Below are 24,589 nucleotides of genomic sequence, written 5' to 3' on the forward strand. Positions count from 1 at the left end.
TCTCAAAAATATAAGGCAATTCTATACTTTTAATAGTGCCCTCTTCTCTTATCCTCCAAACAGCCGCATTAACTCCCTAGTTTTGTTGACTGACCTAGCATCCATTTATACTTCTGTTACTAAAAATGAAAAAGGTTCTATCTTAATTTCCCAGGATTCCTAATAACATCACACTTCTCTCTAAAGCGTTTTGGTTTTTTTGTCCTAATTCTGAATGTAGGTGGTACATAGATTGGCTTTGTATGCTTTCAGATGAAAGGAATCTGAAATAAAATATGCAGTCAAGTTTCCTCAAGTCTCAGCCATATATAAAAGTGGTTGTGTAAGCTCTGCAGAAGAGGAAACATAGGTGCATTGGCCTGCAAATAGTTTCTGGAGTACTGATGTAATTGATTCATCTGACCATTTACACCAACTCAAGGACTTCAGCGAAGTTCTCTTAGTGTCGCTGATAATATTACAGTGCCAATGACATACATACATATTGTTTCATCTATAAAATTAATCTACATGACCACTAGACCCTGTGAATAAATATAAGATTAATTCTAGGCAACAGTGGTAGCTGCTTTTTCACAACAGTTGTTGGTTTTTCAGAAAGTCACACTTCATCCTTGCCAGTTCTGTTGATTTTTAAATTTAGGATGCTGCTTTCCAAAAGAGATCTGATCTGTGTCAAAGATGGAACTTGAACAGCAATGTGGAAATATATTTAACATTATTACTAGCAAGTAATTACTAGCATTTCAAATTTGGTAGAAGTTACTTCTGAGAGCAGAGTTATTCTATATCTCTATTTCTTTGAATTTTTAAAGTGCCCTAGGACTTGATTACGCTCCTTTCTCTTTCTCTCTTCTGCCTATTAGAATTTCCTGATATGCTTTTGAGAGAGAGTAGAAATAGGGTAACCTTATCTGGTTTACTTTTTTGTTAAGAGACCGTGTTTGGCAATTCTGGTCACCCCGGAATCGGAATTTCAAGTTGCATCTGTGAGAACGAATTATTGTATAATAGAATGTATTTAATTTTTATGTTTTAAGGAGAAATCATAATTAGCAAAATTGTGCAGAGTTTTCAGGTTTTCAAATACTAAGGTAAGCTTGTCAAAGGGAGCAGTTGGTATTGCTTCCCAGAAACTATCTTGACCTACCAGAATCTTTTTCTGAAAGTTGCTAGTCATATCGAAAGATTTGCCATACATATTGTGTTGGAGATAAGTGCCAATTTTTTGGTTTGTGTAACGTATATTGTTGTTCTGGGCAAACAACAATTGTTTATTTGCTTGTGCACTGAACTACACAGTACTGCATGTTTACTGTATTACTTGAAAATACTCATCTTTCAGTTGCTTTATAAACAATATTACACATCTTCACGCAAGTTTAAATTTTGCAATATAAAAGGTTTCACTAACCAGAGTTGAATTTAACATTATATAATATGTAAATAAGTGTCAGTGTTATTGTTATGAAAAATAGATACTTATATTTTTACAGCAGGTAATGAATTTGAAGATGATCTTGAGATACTTGAAGAGGCTGCCTTACAGGTATACTGCAGCTTTTTATCCATTCCAACATTCTTAAGGAAATCTCTTTTAAGGTTTATATAATAGGAGGGAATCCACCTTTTTATAAAACAGTTTAAGAAAGTCTTACAGAAGTCTAGTATTTACATTCAATCTTTTTTTAGAATAACTTCACTTAGAGAAAAATGTATCAATTATTACATAGAAAGTTATATTACCAAGTATATTTCAAAATGTGCCTGTTTGGCTGAAGTCGCACTATTCAGGAAATTTTTAAATGTTCCCAAAATTAATCTTTTACATGTCTTGCAACTGGAGAAATAAAATCACTTCCTCAGTTGAGTGGTAACATTTAGCAAGTTGCCAGATTATATGATTTCAGTTCTGGTTTTGTTCGTATTTTATTTGTTGTAATGGGAGCCTATGCTAGTCAGTAACTCCCTGTCGGTAGTCCCTAGCTGATGATGAACAGTGAAAAGGAGTTTTCACATTCTCTCCTTTATTACCTTCAGGGCAACTGTTTTGAAATTCAGTTGTCACAGTACTTGTTGGAACGCTGTTATCAGTGCTACTGCATGACACTGTTGCAGAGGCCTTAGATGACAGAATAGTAACCAGAAACTGTCTAGGAAGAATCAGATGTTCATTGGATAAGTATTTTTTCAGCAGTCTGCTCTTAGACCCACCGTTTTCTAATTCAAACTGTGAGATAGGAGTGTGCATGGAAATAATGAATTTTCAGTTTTAGTCCTGTCTGTTCAGTATTTCCTGTATCTTTGCATCTTACTTCCCTTCTTGCAAAGAAAGCATTTATTTTACTTTGTCTCATTAAAAAAATTCTTTCTTTAAGAGATCTGCCTCTCTGTAAGTTGTATCTGTGGCCTTTTGTGTTCCTTTGGAACATGCTCATTGGTCACATTTTCAGAATGGCTTTCTTCATTCTTCTGGTCACAGTTCAGTAGTTTAGGGTACTCTGAAGATGAAAGTCCATATAACCTTTTTGTTTCCCCCAGAAATTCTCCCTTAACTCAAGATTGTTTAATCTCCTTTGACATAAATTACTGGTTTATAGACTGAGATGACTTTTATAACTTGCACTGGGGTAAAGTTTATCCACTCCTCTCCTCCTTGAATGGTTTTCAGTGCCCAGAGTGTCTGTAATTGTGTCATATTATGGGAAGGTGCCTACATGTAAGATACTGTTTTATGTTTCCATCGTGTCACTCCCACCTCAACCTCTGCAAAAAAACACAGGTGTGCAAATCTCACTCCGGCATTCTTGGGAAGGGCTTGGCACTGTCTCACTCCCCAACCATTTTGGAAGCTCTCGAAGGAAATCTTCCACTTCAGGTACAAAGCAATGAACAGTCATTTCTGGAGGATTTCATTGCTTGTGTACCAGGATCAAGTGGTGGACGACTTGCAAGGTAAAAGTTTGTGTGCTACATGAATAAACCCATTGCTTCATTGTTGTACTGTTTAAGTTTTGCAGCAAAGTAGAAAATGTTACGTTATCTGCTAAATTTTAAAACCTATGCACTGTTGCATGTCTGTAAAACCAGCTATCGAACTTTTAACAGTTATAGTACATACTAGTTAAATAAAACTATTTGGCTGAATTGTTTCTATTAATATATTGGATAAAAGTGTTTGTTTATGTATTCAGACCTTTTTCTCTTAGCTGGAAGTGAAATTTGCACAGAGTAAGAATTTACCTTTTGAGGGGCTATATGGGATTTTAATGTTAGGTGGTTTTCTTTGCTGTAGGTGGCTTCAGCCAGATTCATATGCTGATCCTCAAAAAACATCATTGATTTTGAATAAAGATGACATTCGATGTGGTTGGCCAACTGTTATTACCGTACAAACAAAAGACCAGTATGGGGATGTTGTTCATGTTCCTAATATGAAGGTAATTACTGTAATCTTGACAACTATTATACTTCATTGTGCCATCTTTTAGTATTTGTTGAAGATACTTAAAGAATACTCTTGTATAGGGCAGAAAATGGCATTCATAAATTCAGTGTAGTCAGACTTTCTTACCTCTTAAGTCCACAACATTATTTTGCAAGTAGTCTGTTCTCCCTCAGCAAACTGTGTACAGCTGGCTATGTTACTTGCACTAATGGAGGTCTGTGGTACCTCTGGGGAAAAAAAGTTAAAATAATGTTAAAGAGCACAGTATAAATGTACAGTGCTGATAAACTAGGGTGGCAGAGCTAGACAAGATCCAATCTCACCAGTGCTGACCCACATCTTGCAGGTCCTGATGATACACTCTGAAATCTGTGTACTCGTTTGGAAGGCTCTTTTCCTAGTCCATAGGATTTTCAGTTGTGGGAAAACTTAACTAAGCAAACAAGACTACATGCTGCTTCCCAGGGTATACTCTGGTGCTGGCAGAACTCACATCGCCTGTCCCTTTACTAGTCATGTGCCAAGTCAGTTGGGTGCTTCTCTCATGTATATTTACATTGTTCAGAGATGCTGTGCTTGGCTTTGCAAATTGTTTGGTTTTTGACACAGCTGGATTTATAGTGATGTCCCTGAGCGCTTTATCACTATACATTATTAGATATAAAAAGCAATGTGCGTGTGTTTTCTCCCTGAATCACCTTCTGTATTCTATATCTTACTGCAGGTAGAAGTCAAAGCTATTCCTGTTTCTCAGAAAAAAACATCTTTGCAACAAGAGCAAGCTAAAAAGGTACAACGGATACCAGGGAGTCCTGCAACAGCTGCATCCCCTAGCAGTGATATGACCTTTGGAGGACTTCCTTCACCAAAGCTAGATTCTTCCTATGAGCCAATGATAGTAAAAGAAGCTCGATATATTGCTATTACAATGATGAAGGTAAATTACTGCCATTTCATCAATGTAACTATAAAATTCTGCATTCAAAGTGTGAAAAGGCATGCAAATAAGAGGGGGAAAAAGTATATTTGTTTTTGGTCACAATCTAAAAATACATTAATTACAAATTACTTTGGTTATATTTAAGTTCAGCAGAAAACTAGGTGCATCAAAAGAGCCAATTGCCTGAACTCTAAAAGCCGTTATAAACTGGATTAGCATTTAAAAAGAAAAGTTGTCTTTGATTTTGAATTGTACTGATTAACAAACTAGTCTGAACCACTCAGGAGAAATGAAAACAGCTATTGAAATGGGGAAGTAAAAGCAATGTATCCATATAGAGTTGGAGTGTTGCAGTGAATCTGTGTTACAAACTAATACTGGTAAACATAGGGAAAAAATCAGAGCTCAGCACAGTAAAAAAAAGTCATGATTTCTGTATCAGTGCATGAAATTTTAAACAGCATCTGTTGAAATCAGCTGTTGCCAAATGGATCAGCTCTCTCTTCTTGTTGAAACGTGGTTAACTTCTATATTTAACGTTCCTGGGGAATCTTCCAGAGGTTCCTTTCAGGTTAGTCTTTTACATCCAAAACTTTAACATTATTTTTTAATTCACAAGAGAGCTGATATTTTGCTGCTTAAATTAAGGGCTGTCTGAAATTTTGGGAAATGCAGATGTGTTACCTACTGTATTTGATTAGCTTATTAACAACTTTACTGATTCAAGAAAGTGTAAACATTCTCTTCTACTTCCCTCCCTGCATTACCAAGTACATTCATTTTAGTGTAAAATGCAGATGTCTAACTTTTTCATACCAGCCTGCATGTTGTATCAGTACTTGATGTAAACATCCAAATATGATTATAGACTCTGTCTTCTCACTTCATGACAGTAAATTATGACATGTTGTATAGAGACCCAAAATGGCTAAGCTGCATCTATGTTCAAATGTTATTGAACATTTAAACACCTCTTCTTCCCCTGTTTTTAATTTAACACAGGAGTCATATAACCATTGCAGCCCAGAGAGATTGTTGCTGAGGGACTTTGTGCATTTCTAGGACTGCTCCATTAGTTACTTCTTGTGGAGCTTTTCTGTGGATTAATTCCACAGGAAACTGTGCAAGTGAACCAGGTCTTTTTTTGTAGTGGGAATCCATGGAAATACCACCTCAATATAGAATGAATATGTTCTTCACTTTCAGTAGAAAGAAAACTCCATTGATAAATCCACTGGCCTGGTTTGCAGTTTTTGACTTGCAACGTATTTTGCTTTATCCTCACATGGTCTCCAGTTCTCTACCTGCATTCAAAGGCTTTTTATACAAGTGTGAGGTGAGAATAGATTCAAGGACTTCACTGTGAACAAAGGTTTAGTTAGCAATACTTATGTTTATTATCTAAATAATGGCTGTTTTAGAGAGAAAGTGAAGGTACTTTTTTCATATCTGTGTCCCTGCCCATGGCAGGGAGGTTGGAACTAGATGATCTTAAGGTCCTTTCCAACCCTAACTATTCTACGATTATATTTGTGTGTGTTTCTGTGCTTTGGAATTTGTTTCTGGTTCCCTGACCAATGCTTCTGGTGAGTCTAAAGTTAGATTACTGTGTTCTTTGAGAAAATACTCTGCTTTCTTTTATCTATGACTGTCCTATAACTGGTAACTGTTGATTTTATGTTTGTTGAATTTAATCTGTTTATAGGCATATGAAAATTATTCTTTTGAAGAACTGCGCTTTGCTTCACCAACACCAAAGAGGTAAACATCAAAAAATCCCCTTTTTGATAGGGACTTAATTAAAATGCCGTTACTTCTGCTTACACCCAGATTCACAAGGCTTGATTGCCAGGTAAACTTGTTTTAAGGGCAGAAGCAGAAAAATTGCTTCTTTTCTCTTTCTTTTAAAATTTACATATTTTTTCTTAAATTTAGGGATTTTGTTTAGAATTGTTAATTCTTAATTGTGCTAATGTTGATTCACTATTTGTGTTATCTTCTCTCTGAATGTATTCTTTTATCATTTGCTGTAAATAAATGTGGCATAGAGAGTTATAACTTCATAATAAATAATAAGGGCGTAGTACATTGGACGGATGGTTTCCAATAGGATAGTAATTGTTTAATCATTTCAGTTGTTCTGTTTATGTCTAGACCCAGTGAAAACATGTTGATCAGAGTCAATAATGATGGTACATACTGTGCAAACTGGACTCCTGGAGCTGTTGGTCTCTATACCATTCATGTTACTATAGATGGCATTGAAATAGGTATTTATTTTTCACTATGCTTAAGCATAAATCAATATTATATCCACTTTGTATACTGATAAATGTATGTCTTTGTGCTCACAAGGCTTTTTATTACAGTTCGTAGCAAAATTTAGCACCCAAGTAACAAAAAAACTCCAGAAGAACTGAAGGAAAGGGGAAATTGTTCCTGACCATGCAGGAGTAAATAATATCACTTTTACTGTGGAAAACTGAGAAAGTGTGGTCTTAACTGAGACTCTACCCTAGGTCTCAATTATTTGCACTAATTTTGAAATGCTTTGGGTTTCTTCCCTGCTGAAAGTCTTTCAGTTGTCTTGCTAGTCCTAGAGATTACTTTATGAGATACTATAGCATGCTGTGGAAAGATTTCCCCTCCAAAAAGGTCTACTGAGGCCATTAATTTGTAGTTTGGCTTTAACAGTGATTGCTGAGAGAATTCCTTTTAAGATTATTACTCAAGGTTATATCCATCTGGTTTTGGTTGTGGTTTTTTTTGTTTGTTTTTTTTTTTTTCAACTTAGTCTTTGTTTGCTTATAGATGCTGGACTAGAAGTGAAAGTAAAAGATCCTCCAAAAGGAATGATACCTCCAGGAACCCAACTTATTAAACCAAAAGCAGAGCCTCAGCCAAACAAGGTTTGGAGAACTGAAAAAAAAAAAACCCAAACTCCACAATCAAACGCAAACAGAAAGTTACATTGGGGTGGGATTTTATTGTTTACAACATGCTTTCCATGTTATGGTTCTGCAGGACTTAAGGATATTTGAAACCATTTTAATGTACTAAATGGAATGAAATGAATATACTGGATACAGTGAAAGCTATTAATTCCATTTTCTTTCTGTCTGTCCATGAATAAAACGTTAGAAGCTCAACAGAAACTTCCTTAATCTTGGATTGTCGCACAAATATTGTGCAACTATTATAAAAGCCTCAGGCTGCATTCTGTGCTATTATTAATTCTTTGATACTGTACTATGAAATTAGTTGTATAAAGGGCTTTACAAAGATTTTGTTTTTTGATAAGGATCTTCTTGAGTCAATATGAAATCCAAAATTAGCTTCTTTAGTAATATGTACCTTTCTTAGAACATCATTATTTTATTTTTAATAGTTACTCTTTCTGTAGCTTTTGATTTCCCCATTTCATCTTGTCATTCCACCCTGGGGGACTAAAGTTGACATAAATAATGGAGGAAAGCCAAAAGGTGCTGTGGCAGTGCTATAAGGAAAATACCCAGATGCAGGGACCTCATCTTCTCACTCATCATCCTCATCATCCACTTCCTCTTAAACACAAAGGAAAGGATATTAAATGAGTCATTAAATTCTTTTTCAAATGAAGAAACCTGTATTAAAAGATGTGGAATTCTGAAATACCATAAGGTTATCATTCCCCATCTTGGTACAGCTGCAAAGGGGGCTAAGAAATACATGATTACAAAAATGATTGGGTGTTTGCCAACTTCTTACTTATACAGCACATTGTGATTTACATGAATAATCTAGTCAGTAGTTTTGTTGTACAGTTCCCCAGTCTGTACATGCATCCAGCATCTGCTTGTGCTACCCTGCACCTTCACCTCAAAATAAAAATACTTTTAGTTTCCACACAAATTTTTCTTATCCCTCATTACATTATTTCTCTTCCTTTTTTTTTTTTTTCCCCAAAAAAAAATTTTTAGGTTTTTCTCCCTTCTGTTGGAAGAGAGACTTATGGTTACTCTATTATCTTAATTAAAACTTCCAATTCCTACTGGGTGAGATTCATCTCACAGAACTTAATGATATCTATCCAAGCTGATCATCATATGTGTTGTTCACTGTTACCAAAGTGAGAGAGACATCTGGTCTAAGATGAGATAAATTGCTGGATGGAAGTGCTGTGTTCTTTTGAATTTTTGCAGTGGAAATTGACATGACTGGTTCATGCAATAGCAGCTACGTTTTGTCAATAGTCTTTGTGACAGTTAAAAATTCTTGATAAAAGTTAGGCCTCTGGTATTCTGAGGCATTACTTAGTGTTTAAAAATCTCCCTGTTTTCTTCTGCTCGCATGTTTTGTTTCTTGTTCCAAGCGCTAGTCTCTTTGAAAAAGGAGCCATCTTTCTGTGCTTTATGTAGTGTCTGTAGAGCCTGCTGCAAAAATACATTGGACCTTTCATGGTAAATCACATAATCACGTAACAAACCAGGTTAGAATAATTCTTTGTGTATGAACAGTAGCATTAGAAATAATCTAGAAAGGTAATTATTGCACTATGCTACATGTATATGAAGCCAACAGTACAGATTAGACATGTATTAGTCAGAGGAAGTCCAATATACCAAATCACATTTTGCTGAGAGAAAGGACATTGTTAGAGGCTTCTTCCTCTTCATTGTCAGCCTGAAATTTAATATAACCAAAGGATGCTAACACTGTCTTCTCAGCAATGATCTGTTCTTGACTAGAAATGCCAAAATATTTTCATTAAGGAAGTGGAACATTCCAATTTTGTCGTCAAACCTTACTTGAATTGCAAGATGAAAATGGAATAGTGTATAGTAATACATGCTGTATTACAATTTTTTTAAGACTTTTGCTGTCCATTCAAGTTGCTAAAGGAGATTATCATAGTGATCTCTATTCAGCCTGGAGTATATGACCCATAGGAACTGCTTCCTCCTCATTGGCTGTGAAACTTAGATTAACTAACATGCAGAAAATTTCATTCCACATTCTACTGAGGGAAACGTTACCTTTCAAGCTATGTAATGTAATTCAGAGTAGCTGGAACCAGGAGGAAGAAAGCAGTTCTGATTTAGCTGTATTGCAAGTGGCAAAACTGGCACCACAGCAACAAATCTCTTGAAAACTACTGTGCACTGGAGTACCTTAATTGCTGAGCCTTTCTACATTAGTCACTCCTTTAGTCAGAATCCATTTTGTTATGAACTGGTTATGAGGGTTACAGGGCAGAGTTACTGAACCATAGAGAAATATTCCAGGCAAAGAGGTGCTATATCAGGAAGAAGACTCAATTTTTTCATGATGTTCAGAAATATAATTTCATCTCTCTTTTTTTTTGTTGTTGTTTTTGTATTATCTGTTAGTGGATCTAATCACTAAACTGTTTTGTAGTTACAGCTTGAAGTTTTCTATTAACTAGTTAGCTGCTGCAAAGGGGAAAAGTGCTCTTTCCTGGCCTGTGCATATCCACATCTTGAGTGCCACTACTTCTTCCTCTAAATTCAAGGTTTTAATTCAAGTTTTAGCTCCTTATCATATGATTTTCTGAAATAACATTTTTTACCGCAGGGACTCTAATTTGCAAGGCTCTGTTTATGGGCCTTTCTGTGTTGCGAATGCTGTCAGCAATGATTCAGCCTTACATTTTTACAAGGACCTTCTAAGTCCTATTTTTGCCTGTTGAAAAATCTAGCTCTTTGGAGTAACAGGGTTGTTTGTAAACAAAACCTTGCACGTTCTGGAGTAAGTTACATTTGAAATCCTTCACATTTCTTTTTTTTTTTTAAATTAGCTTTAAAATAAATGCCATTTCTTAAAATAAATAGTTTATTTGGGGGAGGTAGGAAATCAGGCACTTAGCTGTTACCTTTCATTACATTTTCCTGAGTTTATTCTTTCTATAGCATTCTGTGCTGTATGTTAAGTTAGGGTTTATACTACAGTTTATACTTTTTTCAGTTTTGCCTGTGGAGTTTGAAAATAACCTTACAAGAAAAAAGCTTTATACTGCATGGATAGAATATATGCACTTCTTAAAACCAAAGACCAAAAGCATGGCTTACATTTGTCCTCTGTAGGATAGGTGCCTGATAAAGTGTTTGAATGGTGAAAAAAATGATAGTGAATAACAACTAGGAGATTTTTGGGGGGTGTGGTGAATCAAACTAGTTGTAAGGAGCATCTGATCTAACCTTCCTGTGAAAAAGGGAGAAACAATTGAAAGAGCTATTTGAAAAATAAAGAAATAGAGAGATGTGTTATTTCTCTATTTTTAAATGGCTGTTTAAACTCTATAGCTAAAGAAAATATCCACATTCTGGCCAAAAAGCTGACTAAAGAGGATATTGTCACAGCAGAAATGAGAAGTGGTAATCGCAGGTTGATCAGTTACTGGAAATACTAAATTTGAAAAGGCAAAATCCTTGAAACTTGGAATAATTAGTAAGATGAATGGAGGGCAGCAGTTAAAGGAATCAGAAGCTTGTAGTGAATATTGTGTGGTATAATGCAGATCTTTCTAAGGCTGAGTCAGTGCCCTTTCAGGGCTTTTCTTAACTGTATGATTTTATTGGTTATAGTAAAAAAGTGAAGTTACACACAGCAGCCATGGGAAACTAGCAACAAACTGTAACTCTCATCACTGGCATTTCAGAATCTATTAAACCTACTTCTTTTACTCTTTGAGAGCTCTGTTCCAATTTTTTCTTCCTTACTGTCTTCCTTTGCTTCTCTTAGGTTCGCAAATTTGTGGCCAAGGACAGTGCAGGGCTTCGTATCCGTAGCCACCCTTCCCTTCAGAGTGAGCAAATAGGCATAGTGAAAGTCAATGGATCCATCACTTTCATTGACGAGGTAATTAAGGGATTTCTGTTGAAAATTGGGCTAAGATGTGAAGTTAATTCATGCAGATAATGTTTTTTCATGTTTAGATGTTGACATACACAAATTAAGAACATAACAGTATAAATCACAAAAATCTAAATATTTACTAATTTAGTTTTTCAAGCTGTCATTTCCTTTTACTTACTTGAAAACCTGTGTAACAAACTTTCGAGACTAATAAGAGGAAATAAAATTCCTAGAGTTTGTCTTATAATGATATCTCTAAGAATTAAGGTGTTTCATACCTTACTATTTCAACCCTACATAAAAATTTAGATGTAGGTGTTATTTTCACTACATCTTTCGCTTACACTCCTGAAAGATCACTAGTGTGTTAGACTACTGTGCATGTATGATTTTTACAATATAACTTCATATAAGGAATATTTTTGCAATTTACTAAGTTATAAAAACAGTGGAAAACTGGCAAGTGGGGAACTTAAAAAAGCTTTATGAAGACTTGACTTTCCTCTTCTCTCAAAGCAACTCTTATTACTGCATAATCTGATTTAAATTTATCTTTGCACTTTGCCTTCTAAAAAGATATGCCTCCCATTGCTTTGAAATTCTGGTTTTGTTGATGCTTCTCTTTACCTCTTTCTTAATTCTATCAGCATAGTGGTGATCATTGCTTCCTTGCTGCTGTTTGTCTGAAGTCTGTTAATCCTTACTGGCTTTGAAACAGTTACAGAAGGGCATGGCTCGTTTTTGTTGCTTGTTTCCCATAGATCCACAATGATGATGGTGTTTGGCTGAGGCTGAATGATGAGACAATAAAGAAGTATGTTCCTAACATGAATGGTTACACTGAAGCCTGGTGTCTGTCTTTTAACCAACATCTTGGCAAGAGCCTTCTGGTACCTATTGACGTAAGTAAAAGGTGCCTTTGAAAAATATCCAAAAGGTACACTCTATCCTCATTACAAGACTTTCTTTAATTAAGGCTGCAAATGAGTCCTGAGGTAAACAATACTTTAGTTACCAAATACTACCTTATATGTGTTTGCATTTTTGAGGGCTGTTGTGTAATGAGGGTGGAGTGTAGAAAGGTGCGAGGCTTTTATGTTGAAACCTCTTGTCCTAGAAGAGAAACAAAAATGCAAGGACTGCTATAACAGCATACAAAAGTATAATCATACTAGTTTGTTGTCTGCACCAGATGTTTCTGATGCAAGATTTCATTGTCCATGAAGCTTTCCACTGATGCCATCATTTCAGAAGAGTATTGCAGCCAGCAGTGAATTGATGTAACTGAGGCTTTCTTAAAAAACTGGAAAAGTTCTTTAGGCTTTGGTGCTTTTTGTGTATATTTTTGATGAGTTTCACACCTGACTCCTTGAGTTATCAATTTATTAACTAATCAAAGAGTCCCAGAGCATCAAGACTTGTTGAAGTTGAACTTGCAAGAGGAGGCACAATGTAACTGAGTAATTTTAATGGTGATCACCGTCATAACAATTCAAAGATTACTTCTTTTCTGGAAACAAGATATAGTTTAAAAAAAGTACAATAGCCAAACCACTGTTTCTCAGAAAAATTGTTAAAAGTGCAGGCCTTTCTGGCTCACCCAGTATTGTGCATTCCCTAAAATGGGCAGTACCTTGGTTTCTTCAGGGTAGAATGGGAGAACCTGAACTAACTGCAAATACTGCTGTTTAGATCTGATTTGTCATCTTACATGAGTGAGCTGCTGCTGCTGTTCCGGTGAAACAGGGCTGTTTGCTAGTAGCCAACTGGGAAAGTTCATAAATCCCTTGTGGCTGCAGCCTGTGTTCTGACACTGTTGCTCCCTGCCCATGTCAGAGTGGTTGGAACTAGATAATCTTTAAGGTCCCTTGCAACCAAAACTACTCTATAAATCTATGATGTGACTAGCTTATCTTCTTATTGACTGTTTTGTCTATTCATTATTTTGGGAATTACTTTAATACTGCATTTGGGAAGCAAAGTATTTCTGTAGTCAGCCATCAGACATTCAACACTCACGATGCGCATACTTACCTAATTTGTTGTAGAATATATGAAAACATGGACAAAAATTCGGCTTTGCTTAACATGTTTTGCCTTAGAAATTGATGCACATGAGAATTGCTGTATTATACTTCCACAAAACAATATTTGTATGCAGCAGTTGCATTTTACCTGTTCACCGGTGATAAAAGTAAAATCACCTTGACTAAGTTGTCAACTTCAGTAAATATTGTAAGTCTGGATGCGTATTAAATTTTATAGATTTTATTTTTTTGTTTTGTTTTTTAGTTTAACTATTTCTAATTCTTTTTTACTTGTTGAAGGGAATAGTTTTGAGCTTAGCAGTCATGTGTGTGGTTAGCAAGAAGTTTCTGCTAACCACATACATGACTTTCAGATAGCTCTAGTACACTCTTACTTCTAGAGAAGAACATACCCTGTGCTCCCTGAGAAAAGCCTGAAAGGAAATGGCTGTCATAAATAACATGCAATCTTGATAATATAATCTTGAGAATTAAAATTTTATTCGAGTAAGTAGGTCAGGTATAATCAAATGTGAAAAGCAGCATTTAATTATCATAGATTTCATTCTCCTGTAAACTTCAAATAAAATCCTTTTTTTCTTATTTCTTTTTTTCTTAAGTGGTGTTGTAAGTTAGTTTTGATACCATTTAGACTATTAAGAGCAGGTATATATGCCTAATTTTCTTTTAAGTAGCCAGTTGCATTACATCTTAAATGACCCAAGGTGAAACAACGCATGCTTGCTTAGTTTCTGATAAGCAGTAGCCATCACAATAGAATTCTTACAGAAGCAACTATTGTAACAATGTAGCTGTATATAATGAGATGTGTTTTGAACTAGTTTTAGATGGAAGGTTTATTTGCATCTCTCATATACTTTCAGATTTTTGAAAGGACTTGGCACTTCCTGAAACTGTTGGATTTCATTATGACCATATATAAGCATAAAGATTTGTCATTTGATTCATAATAATAAGAGATAAAAGGAAAAACTGTTCTCAAATATTTTCTTTCTTAAAGGCCGCAGAACAAAAGTCAAGGTTCAGTGGCTTTACTTCTGAGTGCCTTAGTCTTTACTGCATGCTTTTCCAGCATTATCCACCACACAACTTTATGAAATTCAAGAAACTCTTTTGTAAGCTCCTGATTTTTGTAGCTTAAAACTTTTTTTTTCTGCTAAATCTTGATCATCCCTTAAGTAAATAAAATCTCATTACATTTTCTAAAATATGTAAAAAAGTATATTTTTAAAAGCAAGCTGTAATGCTTCGTCACTGTATTAATTGAACAGTGAACATAAAACCCCAGCATTTTGCAGCAGTGTTAATTTTGGCCTCTAGTCCTCTTGAGACATATGTTGTATCTACATTTTATTTATTGACATTAACTAGATTTTTGAATATAGTAGATCTCCTAAATATTTAGTTTCTTCTGTATATTTTGACCAAAGCTGTTATATTTAAAGGCAAATGATCTTACGGTAGTGGAGATCCATTGTAGTTACTGTTTATCTGAGCTGTGGTCATTTACCTGCTTAGAAAATCTGCATAGTTAAATCTGTTCCTCTTGTTGCTCTTGTGCTTTCATGAGAAACTGCTATACAGCCATCGATTGGAAATTGTGCTTCTAATCCATTGTAGGCAATGTGATTATGAGACTATGAATTTAATAGACTCCGACTTTGAATAAACTGCTTCCATCCCTAGTAGTCACTTTCCTTTTTGTCTTGTGATATTCAGTTAACTTTTTGAGAAAGTACTTGTGAAGTTCCTTAAACATTTATGTTCTTATGCTTACACACAGTACTTAGTAGAAAGGTACATACCTCATAAACCGGTACACACTAGGAGGCAATAAATTCAATCTTGATTAAACTCTGGAACATGACTTCTAATAAGTCATATTCTAAATATGGCTTTGTTACTTAATTTTAAATATAAAACTTTACTATAAGGCATATTGCATCCTGCTGGTCAGTTATATCATTACATTACTCAACCACCCGGCAGGCAAGCAGGATTAAGAAACTGCATTTTGAAAAAAAAACAACATTATTTCAGTAGAGGAAAGAACCAGAATTAGTATATAGACTGCAGTGTTTGGTCACAGAACCTCAGAAAGCTGAATGTGCTGTGGAAACATTGAAGGACATTTGTAAGAGATTTCTACCATCTTTTAGGCATGGTGGAAGGCAGTTGGAAAGTAAGATAATGTTGAATAAAATGTCGAGATGTTTTTTTCAGAGCTAAGGCTTATCTTAATAATATTGAGATTTTGAATACTTCTCAATGATGTGCTACTTTTTGCTGGCAAATTTAAGTAACTTTTTTTTTTCCCTGAAACTTTATTGAAAAAAAGTATGAATTCCTGAATATTTTTTTTTTCTTTTTCAAAGGGAAAGCTTGAAAAGAAAAAAAAGGACCTAAATCTGCAGATGGTAGCATAAGGATTAAATATTGAGCTTGTATTTAGTACTTTCTTCAGAATGAAAACTAAAATACATGCGTGATCTGTTCAGCTAAACTAACATACGGTGTGGTAATAGCCAGGAAGCTCTAAAGCTCCCAGAGAAAAGGAGAGCTTCTAGTTTGAACTTCTTATTGTTGTGAAGCCAGCATGGTCCCATTTCACTACTGTTGGTTTCCTTTGTGTTTTACATGTACAGCTTTACTACATACTAAAATAGATCTTTAAAGTGATGCTTAAATATTTTATGTATAGGTAGTCCATATTTCTCTGTAGAAGTCTATGGCAAAATATGAGACATGCTGCAAAAATAAGTCAGTTAATCTATGTTGGATGCTTATGAAATCCACGCTCATTAGGCAAGCATGGGCTTCTTATAGTTTTTGTAGGTTTATTTCAAATTGATAAGCCTTTACCCTGCCAATCTTACTATCTAAGACCCTCCCCACCTTCCCCGGTGCCCCAAACATATCTTACTAGGGCATTGGTACCTCTTTCTGTTTTAAGTAGAGGTACTGTAAATTCAGAAGAAATGCTGGTGTTTTGACAGTTTCTGTGTTTGTCAAAAGCACAAATCATTTGTGTTACTGCAACTTGTTGTAAGCAGATGTTTGGCAAACAGAACATGACTGAATGATTTACTTCTATCATGAGACAGACACACGGATTTACTTACTTTTAACACGTGAATGTCTTTCAAGGAATACAGGGAAGGCATGCCAAGAGTGTTTTGTACTTGTTTCAGCTTAAAGGGGTTCATTGCCTTTTCTTTAATTACTGTTAAATTTTAATGTGACTGCTGTCCAGTGATTTCACTTGGTTTCCCTAGCAGAATGGGGAAAGGAAATGAGACTTTATTTCCTGTTTGTGGAGATAAAAAGCTTTATGTGCCAAAGGGATTCTGTCATAAATACCTATTATTAGTACTACTGTATCCATACTATTAATCCTTTTATTTGACAGGAAAAGTGAAAAATTATTTGAAATTAGTAGAAACCAGTTTATGGAGAAAAAAAATGGTTTCTTTTTCATGTTTTCCAGTGGTTAATAAATGCTGTCCTAGCTGTTCTGTGGGAGAAAAAATGCACAGAACAGCAGTACTCATTTCTAGAGTTTTTGTTAATGAAGTCTCTCTGGCAGCTCTAGTTTATGATAGTTCATAACGAACTAGTAAATTCATTTTATATTTTATGAAACTGATGAAATCTATTCTCCTTACAGCACTGAATTTTTTGGCTCTAGCGAGGAGTGCAATATTGATGTACAAACTGGTGAAATGATTCTGTGCAAGTGAATTGCTTTCAGCAACAGAGAGCTTAGCCCTTCTACATCTATTCAGTTCTGACTTGGTGACTAAAAGTCCATGTGCATTTGTCTTACAATAGTTGAAATTACCTTTCAGAACAGCAGACCATCTTTCTATGCAAAACCGGGGTTTGTGGTGAGACCAACTACTGTTTCATTGTAACAGAAGCAAGGGATTTTTCTCTGCACGAAGTCTCCAGCTTTATAAGGAATGTCTGGCTCTTAATTTCAGTAAATGGCATGACACACTACATCCATTTTGAGCTTTTGACATGCTGAACTGGTTTTGTTTAATGGATGATTTGCCATGGTGAGCAATGACTGGGGTGACTTGATCAGGAAAGCAAAACTTTTCTCCTTTTCCAAAACATTCTACCAGTAAATTTACATGTGGAGAAAGTTTGCATTATAGTACCTCAAACTTCTTCCTCCAGTGTTTCTCTGTTCCCATTTCTTTGTTGATATATGTCTTTTTTACCAAACTTTGTTGCTCAGAATGTCTTTAATGCTAGCCAAGGAGTAAGGGATTTGGACTTTTTTACATGGACTTCCAAAGCTTTACCCCTTAAGGTAAGTTAAATGACAGGAACAGTCGCTCTGTATCTTGTGTTTTCAGATTGTACCTTATGACTCAGTTTCATACTAAATATTGCTTTGAATTATTTTTACAGGAAATGGCAGATTTGCATATGGTGCTGTATCTGTGTCTCTTCCTTTAGGATGAGAAGAAATACCAGGGCAGATTATTGAATTTTCCTTAACTCATAAGTAGCATTTTCCTTTTTTAACAAACCAGATTAGAAATTCAGTGATGGCCTAGTAACATAATGAAGGCTTTCATTCTCATTGATGCACCATGTCCTAGTAATTTCTTTTTTTGTCATTGGAGTGTTCACATTAAGTTGCAGCATTTAATAAGATGATATTCCTATGAGGAAAGACACAAATATTTAATAAATACTTAACCTATTCTTAGTCCTTTTATTTTAAAATTATAAAATGATACGAACAAATTATGTTATGTACGGTTAAGCAATTAAAATCATCTGCAGAAGTGCTTCTCTAAATCACTTTGTAGCTCTGTAGCAATTTAGAATCAAGGTTTTTTTTCAGAAGACATTGTAATGAAGATGACACGCAGTATTTGTTTAGAGATTTAAAAACTTGTTTTTCCACTGAATCTTTTTCCCCAAAATAGCAAACTGCTTTATTATTATGTCAAAAACTAGACAATATTTAAGATGTCTTTAAAATATACAGATTGATGTGTTTTTTTTCGTTGAACCAGTTTACCTCAGCTTTCATTAACTTGCTTTGAAAGTTAGGTACTTACAGATCAGATTCATTGTTTGTATAAAGGCTTCTTGTAAAGACTGCAGTATTAGTCTGGACATAGTGCACAGACCAAAAAGCTGAAAGTATGATAATTAAAGAGATTAAGAAAATACTTACGTTATCTTCTTTTTAATTAATAGAGAAGTTTGGTTTAAAGTAGGTGATAGTATTCTAAAAAGCAGGAAGTGAACTCGTGGAAGGTGTTACAGACTGTGAATGCAAAAATTATCAGCACATTCAGAAGAAATTATAGAAATCAAATTCATAAATAAATATTAAGGAAAATAGCAAATAGCCTCCAACATCCATAATAAAAAGATATTAAATGTAGTTGGTGTATAAAGGACAGACCACTATTAAGGACTTGTATGCTAATTCTAAAGAGCATCTCCTATTGCCACTGCTAAGCGCAATAAATTGGACTAGGTAATCCACCAGCTTCATCCTGTAGGGCATTTCTTAGTTCTTAACTTTCACTTATTCCTTTAAAAGCAGCTAATACTTGCATTATAAACATAATAGAGCTCACTCCTGCTTCTTAGTTGCTTTCTTCTGAAAAAAAAAATGTTCATTACTTTACTCCTGTACCTTGTATTTTTCTGTACAAGAGCCTTTTTCTTCAGGCTATGGCTGGCTGGAAAATTTATGCTAATATTTCTCTCAGTAACTACCAGTTTTTCGCAGTAGGAAACTCAAAAATTGTTTTCTCATTTCAGATTTCAGTATAGATTTTCTCTGTAATTAGTACCAGGTGAAATAAATTTGCAGACCATTTTTATTCTCACAATGAAAATAATAAATATGCACTAATATTGACGTGCATTTAAGAATCTGTGGTGTTGCTGTTCTTTGTCTTTACTCTAAATTAACAATGTATTCTAAATGTTAAATCAAAAAAAGCATATCATTTGGAAAGAGATAATATTCAAATTCCCTTTACACAGCCCCAAACTTTTTGTCAAAATTTCAGAAATATAGCAGGAAGAAAGCGGATATAGTGATAAATGTCAGTATGAAATGAGGTTTAGTGAAAGGGGTTAGAATAAATAATTTGTCTATAGTGGTAGATATGAGATACTACTTTTATATAAATGGTTCAGTTGATACCACCTTTTTTTCAGCAGTAATATGGTGACTTTCCAGTTAATATCCAATTTGCTAGTAGTTAGTTGTTCATCGTTGCACATTAAAATGAGCAATATAACTAGTACCTCTTTTAGCTTTGAAATTTAGCTATTGTAGTCTTAAAATAAGTATTTATTATCTAAAGAGTTCAAAGGTATTATTAATAGGTTTTACTCTGTTTTTGTTTTGCCTTTTTTTTTTTTTTTTTAAATTTCTCAGGAATCTAGGTGTAATACTGATGATTTTTTCAAAGACCTAAATTCACACTGCCCACAGGAAGCAGTGATGCAAGGACAAGATATGCCATTCCTTCGAGGTGGACCTGGACTGTACAAGGTAGTGAAGACTGGCCCATCAGGTCACAACATCAGAAGCTGCCCTAACCTTAGAGGTATCCCAATTGGAATGTTAGTTCTGGGAAACAAAGTCAAGGCAGTGGGCGAGGTATGGATCCTTGTAGCTTCAGTTCATGTCTTCATAGATACCAGTATATAACAGTAGTAAACACAACAAAAGAATCTGCCCCTGTACAGGTTTGCTTTTCTAACCCTCACGATAAATACTAACCTATGAACTTGGCTTATAAGTACTAATGCAATTATGTCTTTTGCCTTCTAGCTATGTGTTTTGATTGGAATAATGTTAAAATTGTATTGCAGTTGCATATGCTTGCTTATGTTATTTCTGTTACGGTTACTGTTATGTTACAGTATTCCTTACAAAACTACATTTCATGTTCAACTCCTTTGTCGTATTCTTTGATAGAATTTTGTTTATTGAAAAGATGTTTTTTCTAGGATCTAACCAGTTAACACATTCTGTTTCTCTGTATAGATTGTATTCATTTGTTCAGTTGCTGAACTATTGTTACTATTCCCAGCTGTGCTATTTTATGGTTAAGAAGGGCTTAAGGATGAAGTGTGTCATGCTATTTCCTAAATATAATCTCAGGGAAAAAATTAGTGCTTGTACAAACTTTGTATAAAGAACTTGGTATTACAATTCTACTGTTGCAGCCACCAATAAAAAGGCATGTTTTGGTGAATATCTCCTTCAAGTTTTTATATGGCTTTTTTTGGGTGTTCTGAAGTTGTGGTGTTGGCGTTTTGCTTCTTTTGAACATAAACAGGTCTAAGATTTTTGGAAATACTCCTAACTGTAAATATGCCATAAGTAGATTTGGTACTTCAGTCTGCCTCAGCCTGTGGCCTTAATTTAAGAAACTTTTTTTTTTTCATTTCCTTTGTAATATAAAGATTGGAATGAGTGTGTTTTTCATGTACTATAAGAAGTTGCTGAATAATGCTATTATCTGAAAAGTCAATAAATTGCACTTCTTTTATGTGTGCATCAGGTGACTAATTCAGAAGGTACATGGGTGCAAATGGATAAGAACAGCATGGTAGAATTCTGTGAAAGTGATGAAGGCGAGGCATGGTCGTTAGCTAGAGACAGAGGTGGAAACCAGTATCTCCGACATGAAGATGGCAAGTTGTTGTTCTGTTTTTTTATTTAACTTATGAAAAATTAAGCAATCTAAATGCGACAAAGAAGTAAAGACAGAACTGAGTTTTAAACAGGTATAACATTAATTTACACTTTTTCATTTGAGTTACTTTACACAGTTGGACTTCAAAGTTGTTTAGGTATATACTTCAAATATTTCTTAAAAGAATAGTTAAAATATTTCTCCATGTTTTCTTCTGTACCAGCTACCAATCATAATTTTAACCATCCTTCTTTCAGCGAAGAAGGGGAATAACCAGGAGCTTTTAATGTGTAAATTATGGACAGGGGAATAGCGTTTTCTTAATACTTAGCACAGTGTCTTTTTTGTAGTCATAGATTCTCAGTTTTTTGTTATGTCCAATAATGTCAAGCTCTGAGGAGTTCAAAGAGCACAAGTAGGTTCTAGAAATTATTTGTGAATTAGAACAATACCTTGCTGTTGAAAGCGTATTTATTCAAAACTTCATCATTTCCTGTTCTAATATGAGGCTGTTTGCTTTTCCAGTAGAAAATTATTTCTCTGAAGTTAATAAATTAAGCAGTGGGCAGAAATTTCCACTCAAGAGTACTTAGAGTAAATATAACCTAAATTTAAATAACTTCACAGTATTTTGTGAATTTTTAGTCTTTTCTAGTTTTAGTAATTTTAGATGTCCTTTCATCTTTTCTGAAATTCCTCGGTGCTTTATGAAAGAATTCCCAAGTTTGGAAGAATTTAAGTAAGACCCTTTCTTGAAGGTCTGTCTTCAGATTCTTGATACTTCTCTACTGTTACCAAAAGATGTCTTCAAGTACATAACTGTTTTCACAGAAAAACAGAAATGCAAGCTTCAGACTTTGAGGTCAAAACCCTGCAGTAGGACTTTTACAATCCAGTGCAGGACTTTTACAATCCAGATACCATTTTAGAATCTTTCCTAAGCCTCTAAGAAAATTTGTCCTAAACCTCGACATGTCTGGTATTACTCCTTTCTAGATGAATCTATGTTTTTATAAGTAGGATGAAGATAGATGTCTCTTGTGCACAGTTTCAGTAGTTATTAGTGCAATTACTAATATTTCAACCTATTTTATGTTCCTAGTCTATTTTTGTACCAGGTGAAACTAATGTGCTTAAGCGACATCTGAAAATTATTCTAATTAATTGATTTTATTTACTGTGAAATTAATTAGAACTACTCTTTGTCATCTGTTTCATTGCTTTTGCTAGAGGAAATTAATTAGTATTTGGAGGAGCTCCAACTGCATTTGCAGCTATCTGTGTTTTTATCCAGAAATAATACCATCTTTAAAATTACTTTTGTATTTTCCTTATTTAATAAAATGATAATTCTCTAAAAGAAGTAGGATTTCTGTCAGAGACAAAGCAAAAGTCTTATTGAAGCCACAAGTCTTTAGGCAGGTATCCAGATACTTCAGCTGAAACACAGCAAAATCTGCATTTGCCTCCAACTGAGAAAATTCCAGCTGTTTTCTTGGAGCTGATAATTAATTATTTTTTTTTTCTTTTAATTTGGCTGTGTGTATCTTGTAAATGTTTGTACTCTGAAATGCAGTTTTGGCCTGAAATGTAGTTTTCTAGCAAATTTAACAATTGCGGTCTAAAGCATAAACATTGAATGGTGTGATGTCACCAAAAAACAAAGTGTCCAGCCTGTTCCAGAGTGGCATATGACAGCAAAATTGGCAGCAACTCGGTCAAACATAAAAGCAGTCTGCATGGTATTAAGTCTTCATCTTTATGTTTTTAGAGCATGAGCTCCTAAGACAGGTGTGCTTTTGTTTTTGAAGAGAACTGAGCCTAAGTGGAAGAGTGCTATCCGTGGGGAAAAAAATATCACTCCTTTGCTTTGTGACTCATCATTCCAATGTAAACCAGTTACAAAGAAGGTCTAATTCTGAAGTGGTATGTTGGTTTTTTTTTCACAGAACAAGTTCTTCTAGATCAAAATATTCAGACTCCTCCCCCAAGCCCTTTTTCAATACAAGCTTTCAGTAAGGGGACAAGCTGTAGTAATGGACAAGGGTTTGATTATGGCCTTGGAAATAACAAAGGTATGTTTATATGCTCATATTTTAAAAAATCATGGTTTTCTTAACTTTGCGTATATTTTTATTACTCATTTCCTACTCTTTTAGGGCCTATGAGATGATCTCCAAAAGACATAAGCAGTAGTTCAGCACATAGTTAGTGCTATAACTGCCTTTTTTCTGCTTTAATGTCACTCAGTCTAAATACTCTGTATAAAAAGGGTCATCAAAGATCTGTAACTTACAGTTGAGGCTTTCTGTAACGGCAAATACAAAACTGTAACGCAGAAATCAGAAATACATACTTGTAAGACAAGATAATGAAAATCGTTTGATTTAGAAAGCTGTGCTTTACATTGGTGAGAAACATTTGTAAACACTTCTCACCTGTCCTGACATTTTTAAGAGCTTCTAATGGGATGTCAAGATAAAAAGATATCATCTGAGATTTAAGTTGTAAAACTGAAGTTACCTTTCAATCTCAGTAAACTGAAACTGCATACTATTTATTCATTGATTAGATTTAGAAGATTTAATAATACAGAAGGGACTTTCGTTGAGGCAGATGTCCCTGAGAAATATTACTGAAACGTGGAGCTTTGTCATTCTGCTCTTACATCGCCGTAGTCTGTCCATGCCACTACAAACATGGGCCTAAAGTGTGCTATGTGTTTCTAACACCAGCATATCTTTCTAGTGGTATTCTAGATAAAATAACTTGATTTAAGACTTGTTTTAAAAAATATGAAGGGGAGAAGATTATTCCTATATGTTCTACTCTGATGTTTCCATAGCAGCAAAGTTTTATGTCATTTCAGTGTTTTACTGCATAAAGAAGCAGTTCATACTTATCCATGCATTCCTATAGGAACCCACTTTTTATTTATTTTTTTAAACAAAAGCTGGAAAAGTTGAAGTGTTTTCAGTTTATAGGGTTTTTTTTATAGAACTACTTTTCCCACTTCAGCCATACTCTTTTCAAAGTAATGGTTCAATCACAGAAGTAGAAGTGTTTAAGATATTCAGTGTGTGAGGCAGTATTACAGGTTGTCTCTCAGCATCAATTATTCTTTTTCTGCAGAAGCATATTATGAAAATATTTTATTTTCTGTTGTCCAAAGATAAAATCTTGGAGATCAATATGCTGTATTAACAGGTATCTTAGTTTTTGAATACCTCATGATTCTTTTTAATAGAACCTATCTTAAAGAGTTCCTAAGGTGTTTCTTTGGGATATTAGTTACAGAAAGTTTGGAAGCTACTCCTGGTATTGAAATCCATGCCATTTTATTCACAATATTCTCTTGACATGCCCTCAGGCTGTGCTATTTAGTGTGAGTGAGCAGTTTGGGTAGATGATTGACTTCATTCCGTGTACTGTCATTCTTCTAAATTGCCCAAGAGTGGAGAGTTGGTGGCAACTAGATTGGAAGAATACATTATTTTCCCCAAAACAGAAGCCTTCATCTGTATCATTACTTTGCATACAGTCATTTGCCTTCTCAGGTCTAAGAAGCTTTGAGTTTTGTGGAAAACAAAAAAACTGA

General features: G+C 34.6%; 1 protein-coding gene across 1 annotated transcript in view; it reads left to right on the forward strand.

Moving 5' to 3' along the window:
- Positions 1–24,589, forward strand: part of MYCBP2 (MYC binding protein 2) — a 182,462-nt gene that overhangs the window by 110,767 nt on the left and 47,106 nt on the right. Inside the window, exons 44-55 of the mRNA XM_061445258.1 lie at positions 1,500–1,549; positions 2,783–2,955; positions 3,296–3,440; positions 4,173–4,385; positions 6,094–6,149; positions 6,543–6,658; positions 7,200–7,297; positions 11,130–11,246; positions 12,005–12,145; positions 19,722–19,946; positions 20,857–20,989; positions 22,941–23,066. Coding sequence (XP_061301242.1) covers positions 1,500–1,549; positions 2,783–2,955; positions 3,296–3,440; positions 4,173–4,385; positions 6,094–6,149; positions 6,543–6,658; positions 7,200–7,297; positions 11,130–11,246; positions 12,005–12,145; positions 19,722–19,946; positions 20,857–20,989; positions 22,941–23,066 — 1,593 coding nt within the window. The remainder of the gene's footprint in view (positions 1–1,499; positions 1,550–2,782; positions 2,956–3,295; positions 3,441–4,172; positions 4,386–6,093; positions 6,150–6,542; positions 6,659–7,199; positions 7,298–11,129; positions 11,247–12,004; positions 12,146–19,721; positions 19,947–20,856; positions 20,990–22,940; positions 23,067–24,589) is intronic.

Source organism: Pezoporus flaviventris, unplaced genomic scaffold, assembly GCF_033815535.1.
Source record: "Pezoporus flaviventris isolate CSIRO_AGI_PZ_B2104156 unplaced genomic scaffold, CSIRO_AGI_Pfla_v1 ptg000003l, whole genome shotgun sequence".
Lineage (NCBI taxonomy): Eukaryota > Metazoa > Chordata > Aves > Psittaciformes > Psittacidae > Pezoporus > Pezoporus flaviventris.